This window comes from Onychomys torridus, chromosome 10 (genome assembly GCF_903995425.1).
Source record: "Onychomys torridus chromosome 10, mOncTor1.1, whole genome shotgun sequence".
In the NCBI taxonomy this organism is placed as follows: Eukaryota; Metazoa; Chordata; class Mammalia; order Rodentia; family Cricetidae; genus Onychomys; species Onychomys torridus.
This window is the reverse complement of record NC_050452.1, coordinates 85,539,957-85,550,791: the sequence shown is the minus strand read 5'-3', so window position 1 is coordinate 85,550,791 and position 10,835 is coordinate 85,539,957. Positions and strand designations below refer to the sequence as shown.

Here is a 10,835-nt window from a genome sequence, read left to right as displayed (position 1 = left end):
CCATCCATATAATGGATCAAAAGAACATCCCTGGGGACATTGACCAAAACTTGAGAAACAGAACTGGCAAATAGTGCGGCTATTCTTCATTCCTTGGGACAAAAGAGTCCACTGATATCGCTTAGCTGGTTTATGCATATTAAATTCCCACATACCAAAGGCAAAATGATCTTAGTCCTGTGGCACCAGAAGAACTTGCAAAAAGCAATCCTTAATATCTAAAACTAATATATAATAAGATGGAGAAATAGTGCTATGGTGGGTGAGGCCTGGCTATGTAAACCTCATTTTTTTCATTAGACCATTAACTACATGAAGATCCTGCAGGAGGGGGTAGCATCCCGATTTTTTTGCGGACAACAAATATGGGGGTATTATGTTTATTTGTGGGTGGACTATGTGTGCCACCTCTCAGAGGTGGCACCCTCCACAGTAAGCAGAGTCTTCCCATAGCCATCGTGAATGAAGACAATGCCCACAGACATGTCCACAGGACAGTCTGATGGAGGCAATTCTCAACTGAGATTCTCTCTGCTCAGATATGTCTAAGTTGTGTCAAGTTGACAAGATCTAACTGACACCAACGTGGCATCTCACTGACCCTGGAGTTTACAGACTGACGTCGACAGGCTTGCAGCAAGCCCCAAGAACCTGCATCTTCCCTCCTGAGCACTAAGATTTCTGGTGTGTTCCATCACCCCTGGTTATTACACAGGTGCTGTGCATCCAAACTCAGGTCTTCACAATTGCATCGCAAGTGCTTTTCCAACTGAGCCATCTCCCCAGCGCCCTCACTTAATTGTGATTACAAAGATAACTATTGTGCATCTATAGCTCAGTCTTAAAAATAAAGATATTTGGTCCAGGTCTATTTGACACTGGTTGAGAACTTGCTTAATATATGTGATGAAGTTCTGGGTTTGATCATCTCTCTCTCTCTCTCTCTCTCTCTCTCTCTCTCTCTCTCTCTCACTCACACACACACACACACACACACACACACACACACACACACACACATGGAGTGGGGGTGGGGGATCCTAACATTTCTTTATTTCTTTCCAGAAACTTTGAAAGGCTTGTGATGCTATTTTAATCCTTAGTAAACTGTCTTAAATTCTCCATAAGATGCTAAAGAAGATTGTTTATTTGTAATTCAACTATTATATTCTTGTGAAAAATAATGCCCAGAAATTGACATACTAAATAGTTCTTTAGGACCCTAAAACTAGAGCTACAGTGTGTAGACATATTTAAAGTAAGCCAAGTGGTACATATTCTTTTAGCTTTTTAAAGTGATGACTCTTATGGTAAATGATTGCCCAAGCTGTAATGAGGACAAGCTCGTGCTTGTGTGATTTCTAAAGCCAAATTCTGATTTGACTACAGAAAGGGATTCTTTCTGATAAATATAATTTGCTTGGTGGACATGATTCACACGATAATCAACCTTGGACAAGTTTTCACGATTCAGGAAATATAAGCAAATGAAATTCCAAGTAGAAAGGCACACCACTCCAGGAAACCATATTCATAAATATTCAAAGTAATTTGGGACAGGTGAAAATTTACAAGTAGCTCCTATAGTTTATACAAAAATACACAGACAAAATTTCATATTTGGGCTTTTATAATCTCATTTTAATCATTACTGGGTCAACAGTGAGAAAACCTTGAGTGCAATATGAAATCAAAACTAGCTATTCATTAGGTATACCTCAAGAAAGGGTCTATGACTATTGCACCACATGTAATTTCAATATTATTAATACATTGATTCTGGGCATTCTATCATGAGGCCAGATTTAAATACTCTTGTACCTAGAACTTGGTGGTCCATCTCATTTCTTCATAAAGCATTAAATGCCAGAATGACATAAAGGTTAATGTTATAGTATTAGAAGTAATTTTACTTAAAATTTATCATGAATCCAGCTAAGTAACAAAAATGAAAATGGAATACTACACATTCTTTTTACATAAATTCGGTTCTTCTTCTTTATAACCATATTAAAAAAATATTTTTTAAATATGCTTAGTACGTTTTTCCCCCAGCAGCTATAATGAAAGGGAATGGAACTGACTGTCCAATCGGGAAATTTTACAGATCCTAACAGGTTACCCTGTCTACTGGTTTGCAGCTATCTTGGCTGTGGTCCTTTGTAGCCTACTAGGAAAGCCATAGTTCATCACAGCAGCCGTGACTTTGCTGCATTTGCATTCATTTTTGTTGTTTTAAGAACTTTTACATGTGTGATTATGCCCACAGGTGACAGGAAACCAGTGTTTCAAGAGGAAATTTGATCACATCTCTAGATAACGCAGGTATCCTAAACAAGTGTGTGAGTGCCTGCAGGCTTTAAGCTGCTGCCAGGAGCACATAGTTTTTGGATTGGTAAGAACTGCCAAATGACGCTTCATGAAATATAAATGGAAGAAAGACTCAGAGAGAGCAATAAAAACCCTCCACCCTTCAGTCTAGGAGGACCAGGGAAAGAAGTTCAGCAGCTACAGGATATGGCTCTGGGGATTCCAATGGCAGTCTGCCTCCTGGTCAAAGGTAGGTCATTTCTGTACCGCTGTAAAATGTAAAGATTTAGTTCTTTGAATTTGAGGTTGCCCCTGACAAGGATCCGAGCAAGGATTGTGTGGATTAATCAGATCTTTATGGAATATATGCTCTTTTTTGATCTTGATTTTTTTTTTTATTTTTTAAGAAGGCTGAAATAATTGCTTTAAGCAATTGAAGTGCCCTTGATAACAGCTGCCGCCCTACAGGAAGCTAGCTGTGTGTGGTGATTGTCTTAGCATGTAAATACACGAACTTTCTCCTAAGAATGAATCCATTTCAGAATGATGTAATTGTAATGCTGTCAATGGGACAGCTAAAGAGTAGCCTGGAATTGCCCTAGTCGGGTTCTGGATTCCGTTGAACCTAATGAATTAAAACCAGAGCAGCAAACGGGAATCCCCGGAATAAGAACCCTTTGGATCGGTTGTTTGTGCACAAAGGAGACTCATCCATGAAAGGTGCTTTTCCCTCTACCACAGCAATGGCGGCCACGCTGACCAAGGAAGAAGAAGTGCACGTGACACCTCCTAGCACAGCGCAGCAGAGCAACTGGACGGTTAACATCACGGAAGGTAGCTGCTTGCCACTCTATTTCAAGTGCCTTCCTTGAACCCTTTGACAGAAATTGCATTGTGCTGGAGACAACACCGGAAAAACTTTAGCCAACATTTTACTAAAGAATCAGCGATTTCCGAAAGATGATGCTAAGTTGAGGTGACAGGTAGATAGATATGTCAGACAGGGGCTGCTTGCTTGCTTGCTTGCTTGCTTGCTTCCTTGCTTGCTTCCTTCCTTCCTTCCTTCCTTCCTTCCTTCCTTTCTTTCTTTTTTTCTTTCTTTCTAAGGAGGAAGTGAAACAAGGATGAGAAAAGCTGCCTGTCTTCTGCCGCTTTCCTGAATGTGAGACATGCCACAGGTTCTGCTTAGATTCTGCTTGAGTCCCAGTGACCCAGGGTATCCAGTGTAATTACATATGACTTTGACATTCTTGAGGAGAGTGGCTGTATTTTGATCTCTGACAGTAAGCTTAGCAGCTACAGAAAGGACAGCTACGAGAGGCAGTGCTTTCCCCCCATCTTTGCAAAGGTCTTTTCTTGTTGCTTATTGTCCTGTGAGCATATGCTGCATTTCCTAACCTCATCCACCCAGTTTCTGTCATTGATGGTGTATTTTCTTTCTGTCTGACTGTGCCTAGCATAGACGCTTCTGGCTGCTGCTGAGCACAGCACTGTGGCACAGCTTGCAAACTTATCTGCACTACAGATGAACTCGGAAAGCTCCTTGCCTGTCAAGACCTGTGTCTGAATGGCTTTGACTCCCTCACAACTCTCATAATATCACCTCATATAAGACTATGGTTTGTGATCAGGGCATAGGACACTCCTTATCTTGCCAATAAAAGAAGATGAGGCCAAATAGTTCATTCCTAAATATTAAAGATGGCAACATCCAACTGTTCCTCGTTTTTCCAATGATTTTTAAACACTCAAGTTGTTCATTTGATTTTTGAACACCAATTTGTAAAACTGAATGTATGGAAAATTTAAAGACATGGTTTCATCTTTGGGGTAGATGGCATAGTCATGCTTCCAGCATCCCCATCCCACACTTTTCTCTCTCATGATGCTGAATGAACTGCAAATGGAATCTTTGACTTAGATAACAGCAGAAGTGAGGACAGAAATGAGCAGCTATGCTATTTTGTTCCTTTGCATTCTTCATAGAGAAATTTTGTATTTTCCCTCGCTTTGTTGCCATGCTGGCATGGACCTCAGGGTCATGTGCATACTAAGTAAGCATTCTATCACTGTGTGATAGCCCTTCTTTTTACTTTTAACTTAAAAATATGAATCATATCTTATAAATGTTTTAATGAAATAATTAATATTCTCCTCCACAAGGAAAAAGAATGAGTCTGTCTGGAGTGCCCTTTCTTTGGAAATGGTTTCTTTCAAATTCTTATATTTTCTAGAAAAGCCCTTCTTTAGATTTGGTTAAGTAAACTTGGTTATTCTTGGATTCAGAGGAATTTAGCACAGCTTGAATGAGAAATTCTCAGTATCTCCAAATCAATTCCTAAAGGGATAAATTGTGTTTAAGATCCCACATTCAGCAAATTAGATGCCAATTGCAAGTTCTGGTATGTGTTTTTAAAACAAAGTGATCATGGTGTCTTATTGGTATCCTAGTATATAGACATTTAGTATTTTTTACATGAAAAGGAATGTTTTAGATTTTTTTCCCCAAAGACATCTAAGTAGGATGCTCTTAGTCTCCGTAGAAATGCACATATGGTGTCGCATGGCGATGACTAATAGTGAGGAGGTATACTTATTCACTCAATACAACGTAACACGCCACTAATTCTGCTTAAGAACGGTTTAAAAATGGCAGGGATTCAATTATACAGTTTTCCCTAAGAGTCTTTCCCAATGTGTAAGCACCAAGGATGGCACCAGTACATGTTACATCTGGCATGCCGGAGATCAGAGGCATCCTGAAATACAGATGACTTTCCAGAGAACCCTTTCCTGGTGTCCCATAAGGAGGTTTTGGATCACTAGACTACACACTGTGGTCATTTTTGCAGTATTAGAACAAAAGAATTAAAAATCTGTCTTAGATCCCACCTCTGTGGCTTGGCCATTGCTTCACAACACAGTAGAACTGTCACTTAGTATGTGGTGGCGTTGCCATCGGCTGTGTCCACCTGAGCCCCACATTGGTTCTGGATTCCTGTTTCAGTCATAACAGCCCCACTCTGGTCACTCAGTGAAAATGGCCCCTGTCTAATTAACACCTCCTGGCAGTCTGTAGAAGAGTGAAAGGGGATTCTCATCTCTCCCTCTGGAAGGGAAATAAACATCTATTTTATTATAGAGAAAAACTACACCCAGGTCTCCTCCCTAGGTGCCATCCTACTGAGGTAGGGGAAATGTAAAGTGATATGAGGCCTTCTGTCTAGTTAATGAGCATTGGGTATATGTCTGGAAAACATTGTTCAGAATTGCCTGCTAAGCTAGAACCGATGCTGCCACCTTTCGACCAACTCACCTCTATGCTTTGTTATGTAGTATCTAAAGAATGGGGCAATCATCAATCCATCTCCACCCTGTAATTAGTTAACAATGTGTGTAGAAACGTGGACCCAACCTTTTAGATAGAATCCCTCCACCAAAGAAAATCAGTGTTTTAAAGGACAAAGAGCTTAAAATATTCTTAAAAATCAAAGGTGTGTTGTGAAGGTAGGACACACTTAACTGTTAATAATGTATCTCCCTTTCCTAGCTGACTCCATAGAAGGACCAGTAGCTTTGAAGTTCCCCCATCCTTGTCTGGAAGACCATCATAGCTACTGCATAAATGGAGTGTGTGCATTCCACCATGAGCTGAAGAAAGCCATTTGCAGGTAATTGCCAAGAACTTAGCAAGTCTTAGAGACAGAAGAAAGTGATAGACACAGCACAGTTCCAACTGTTCTTTTTGTCCAGTAAAAACTGCTTGGTAGCCAACTGTGCTCTTCCCTGGTGAAGACTGTTTCTCCTGCTCTCAGCATTCCTTAGCTACCTAAAGCTCTTTTTTGTAGGGTGAGACATCCTGAGTCCTATCTCAACCCTAGTCCACGCTAACTTCCCTATTGACATTGTCATTGTTCTGCTCATCTTTAAGCAGCCATGTTGGTGAGACTTCGTGGGTGTTGCTTCTGCCATTTCTAAGAGACCCAGTCTCACAGCAAACTCCCTGCTCCTCTTAACAACATGGAAGCACTTAGAGGAAGGAGAGGGATGGGGGATGTAAGTATATTATAATCTCAAAACAATTAAAAAGATGAGGATGGTGAAATGTCAAGAGAAAGGCGGAAATACGCTTGATCTGAGTGTGACTGGCCAGTCTTCATATTTGAATATGAAAAAGTCTTTCTTTCTAAACTACTTATCCACATTATTCAAAACTGTAGTTTCCACACTATAGCATGTGTGAAACCTGGAGTTGCTAGGAATGCTGACTTTGATGTTCTATAACTGTCAAATCAGTATGTGCATTTCTAACAACATGCAAAAGTGACACTGAACTTTCATAGGTTTGCAGGATGAGACAGACCCCCACAAAAAGAAAATCTATTCAGGAAGATGAAGTCTTGGAGCTGCCATGATCTTATTTTGGGGCAACTTCTTGACAAGCAGTTTACCTTTTCTTCCTAGCAATGAGGGAGTGAGTGTGTGGAGCCTTACTGAAATGACTGTGGTGAAGCATAGACTGTTTCATTAATGGACTGGCTCCAATGAGCCTCTGCAAATGTCTCTCTTTCCTCATTCTTTGAAATGCATCACCTGTTTGTACTTCTGTCATTGTAGGCTTTAAGGTTGTATATTCTTTTCTCTCTTTAAAGATGCTTCACTGGTTACACGGGAGAAAGGTGTGAGCATTTAACCTTAACTTCATATGCTGTGGATTCTTATGAAAAGTACATTGCAATCGGGATTGGCGTTGGATTGTTAATTAGTGCCTTTCTTGCTGTCTTATATTGCTACATAAGAAAAAGGTATGGGAAAAACAAAGCATTAAATTGGTTGTGTGCCTTCACTTGAAAAATGTTTATTTGAGTCCCTACTATGGACATGTGTGTCTGGGAAGACCTTCCATAACATTTTTGGTGCCTTTTCACCAACCCAGACAAGCAGTAAAAATTAACTTCAGATGCAATAGAATAGTGCAAATTTACAGTTTCCTTTCTTCTTATCTGTGTTTGCCTAAATCAAAGTTTTAAGTGGGAAGGATAGCAGAGATTAAATATATCTTACTGATGATTATACATTTAGTGTCTAATGATACATACATATTGTTGAGCAAAAAGAAAGTTAAAAACTGGGCTGTGGTGGCACACACCTTTAATCCCAGCACTCGGGAGGCAGAGGCAGGTGGATCTCTGTGAGTCTGAGGCCAGCCTGTTCTACAGAGATAGTTCCAGGACAGCCAGGGATACACAAAGAAATCCCATCTCAACAAAAGGAAAACAAAACAAAAACCCAAAATGTTAAGAAATTCTTATTAAATAAATGAAAATGTGTGACAACTATGGGCCACTTTCTCTGTAGACATTAAGGGGAGCTATCTTTAGCAATACTGTCTACTACTAAAATCCCAATATCAAGAACTTAATCTGCAAACAAGTTTTAATTATTTATGTATGTACCACATTATTTCAAGGTTCTCCATACTAGCTATTATTCTTTAAATAAAAGCTAAAAAAGTTAATGAGGGGCACATTAAGAATGAATATATTTCACTTGTGGTACTTTCACTATTCTCATTTTTTAAAAAATGACTAAAGTTCCATGACCAAAATTAGAAATCTGTTTTGCTTAATAAATGTCTCTCAGAAAGAACTGAATATGTGTTATATTAGCTTTATACTTGACAAAGAGACAAAGATTAATAACGAGAAAGAGGACAAAGAAAGCAAGGAGGAGAATGAAGGAGAAGGAGAAAGGAGAGGAGAAGGATAAAGAGGAAGGGGAGGAGGAGAAGGAGGAGGAGTGGAGATCTGTAGACATTCATGAGCTGGGTGTGGAAAGTTGGGTGTGAAAAGGAGATGGTTATGCGTGCAGGTGTTATCCATGACAAAACCTATAGTTTTGTTACCTCTATATAGGTAACAAAAGGACACAAAACAGCCCAAAGTTGCCAAGCAAAGATGTGGCTTCAACTCCAGTGCACTCTGTACCTGATTCCATTGGGGGGGGGGGAGAGAGAGAGAGAGAGAGAGAGAATGAGAATGGCATCATAGACCCATCCAAAGAAGAGTAATGATCAGGTTCTTACAATCTGTTAGAAACTTGTTGGCAAGGCATTCTGTTGGCCATAGGTAATCCTCTAGAACTATGGTGCATGTGCTCCTTTCTGCTACTGAGTGATGCATCCACCAGTAGACAAATGGCATCTAGGCAGAGTACTAAGAGCAATTGTTACAGCAGCACATTTGTATTTGTAAGCCATAATGATCCACAGAGACAGCACTCCTATGGAAACCAATGTTCTCTCTTTTTTAGGTGTCTAAATCTGAAATCGCCTTACAGCATCTGCTCTGGAGGGAGACCATTGTAAGACCTTGTAAGGCATACTCATCATGTCATTTGTCAAAAGCAAAGGGGACTCCAATGGATAATCTTTAGATGATACAGAGTGTGACAAGCTAACTTGAAAACAATGGCGGTTTGGGTCACAATGCAATAAGAGGATAAAATTGAACATCAGTTCTTAGGTTTTACCATCTTGGGTGCCAGGAGAGCTATGTGAAACCAAGTTCACAGCCCTACTTTGGGCTTGTTATTGTGTGGTCATTGTCGCTGCAGAAGGATTTGTTCCACGCTTCTGATCATCTCAGGTGCGAGTTTTCATCTTAACTGTTTCCCCCACATCAAGTCGAAGTAATGCCATGCCTGAGTTCTTCATGTACACAACACTTGGGGCCACCCATTTCAATGGACCTGGTCCCAAACAATCTGTCCTGATGGTATTTGGGGTATCAATTTTCAAATGAAACCAATAAATGGCTCTTAGAGTCAACTGAAAATGCATTTAACCTGAACCACTGGAAGAAAATGGAGTATCCAGGGCAAGCATAAGTCAGACCCAGCTGTGACAGCAGAATGGAAACTTTATTTGTGGAGTTTGCAATAAGCAAATGAATTCTTGAAGACTGAAAGTCACCTGGACAGCAAGTCCTGAGTAGGCGAAACTGCCATTTCTGTATGGATTATAAAACTTTGTGCTGAGCTAATCTGTACCCTGATGCTTATCATCTTATCCTTCCATTGAAAGGCTCACCTGGTGTCTGTCACTTGAACTGAAGTCCTAGAATTCAACTAACAACTAAAAGCCTTGAATTGATCCCTAAATGGAAGCTGAAAACTAGCTACAGGACATGAAATGTTACCACTTTTGATTGATTGATAACATATTTGTACATAGGTAAAAATGAAACAATGGTAGAAATACTTAGTTGGGAATCAGGATCCTTCTTTTGAACTGTGTTTCTTCCACATGATCCAGTCTTAGGCAAGTCTTTTACTTTCTTTGGGCTTTGGTTACATTTCCTACAAACACTTGTAGCTCTAAAACTGAACTGTAGGGGAAGATAAAAACCAAACTCCTATATTTGTGTTGCAAGTCAGATTATCTTCAACACTTTCATTATCAATCCCATCTCTAAGCCCCCCAAAAACCCTGGATATTATTTTAAGTATATATTTTAATGTTTGCTTTGTAAGATAATAATTTATTTTTAGAGAAAATACAAAATGAAATTATAGACTAATAACAACTACTATTTTCTCTTTCTGGATTTAATCTAGAACTATGGGCTTATTTCTGTTTCTCATAAGCAGAACAATTTGAACTTGAGGTTAATTAAAAGAAAGTCATACTTGAATATTCTTACAATAGCAAAGTCTGATGCATATATTGATGTAGGTTTTAATCCACACTTTAGGTATACTACATTCTGCTTTCCTTCGAGAGAAGGTGTTTCCTTGGCTTTGTTTTTCCTCCAGAAGGAATGTACTACAGCTGCGTTGCATGTCAGCACTTTCTGCATGTGCAAAGTTACATCATGCCGAGGGGTGGGGAGTGACAGTTCCACCCAGTGACTCCAGCAACCACACCTAGAAAGCTACCTCTTCCTGAGCATTTCAAAAAAATGTAGAAAAAGCCAAGGAGAGTCCAGGAAGAAACACTGGAGGCCTACTTTCAATTGACTAAGATCTACCTCTTGAGGAAAGAAAGGAATTTCTGCTACCTCTGGAGAAGTGATACCATAAATGGTCATACACACTTACAGTCTGTAAGTGCTTACAGATTTCAAACACACTAACCTGAAATTAGAATATCAGTTATGACTTCCAGATAGACAAATCAAAATGTTAACCAAAATAAGCAGTAATATATATCCAACATTCTTCACTCACTGCATCCTATTTATTAACAATGTAAAACACACCCAGCCAAACAACACGGAAACTTAGAGCCAAGTTTATGAAAACTATCTGTTTATGGGCTAGCATATAAAATGACCTTGTGATCTTGTAACTACTGGGTTTACTTGTGCAGAAAAGGATCTCTGGCATGCCTACGGAGCCAGAGGAACATCTGGCAATATCTGTGCACAGGAGAAAAACTGAAATACATATACAATAAGATTCTGAGAAGAAAAAGTCAATGTTAATAAAGCCTTTGCCTCAGAACTGCATTTTTAACTATGTAG

At 39.5% G+C, this 10,835-nt stretch overlaps 1 protein-coding gene across 5 annotated transcripts; it reads left to right on the top strand.

The window, feature by feature from the left end:
- The first annotated feature begins 2,430 nt into the window (after positions 1-2,430).
- Positions 2,431-8,677, top strand: Epgn (epithelial mitogen). 5 transcript variants are annotated; one of them, XM_036200132.1, is made up of 5 exons: positions 2,431-2,560; positions 3,052-3,144; positions 5,861-5,981; positions 6,963-7,115; positions 8,623-8,677. In XM_036200132.1, exons 1-5 carry the CDS (start codon positions 2,431-2,433, stop codon positions 8,675-8,677), a joined length of 552 nt encoding a protein of 183 aa, XP_036056025.1. The 5 variants fall into 5 exon arrangements, with proteins under 5 accessions (XP_036056025.1, XP_036056027.1, XP_036056026.1 ...); XM_036200134.1 differs by having other exon boundaries at positions 2,518-2,560; positions 3,052-3,117; positions 6,963-6,989; XM_036200133.1 differs by having other exon boundaries at positions 2,518-2,560; positions 6,963-6,989.
- The last annotated feature ends 2,158 nt before the right edge of the window (positions 8,678-10,835 follow it).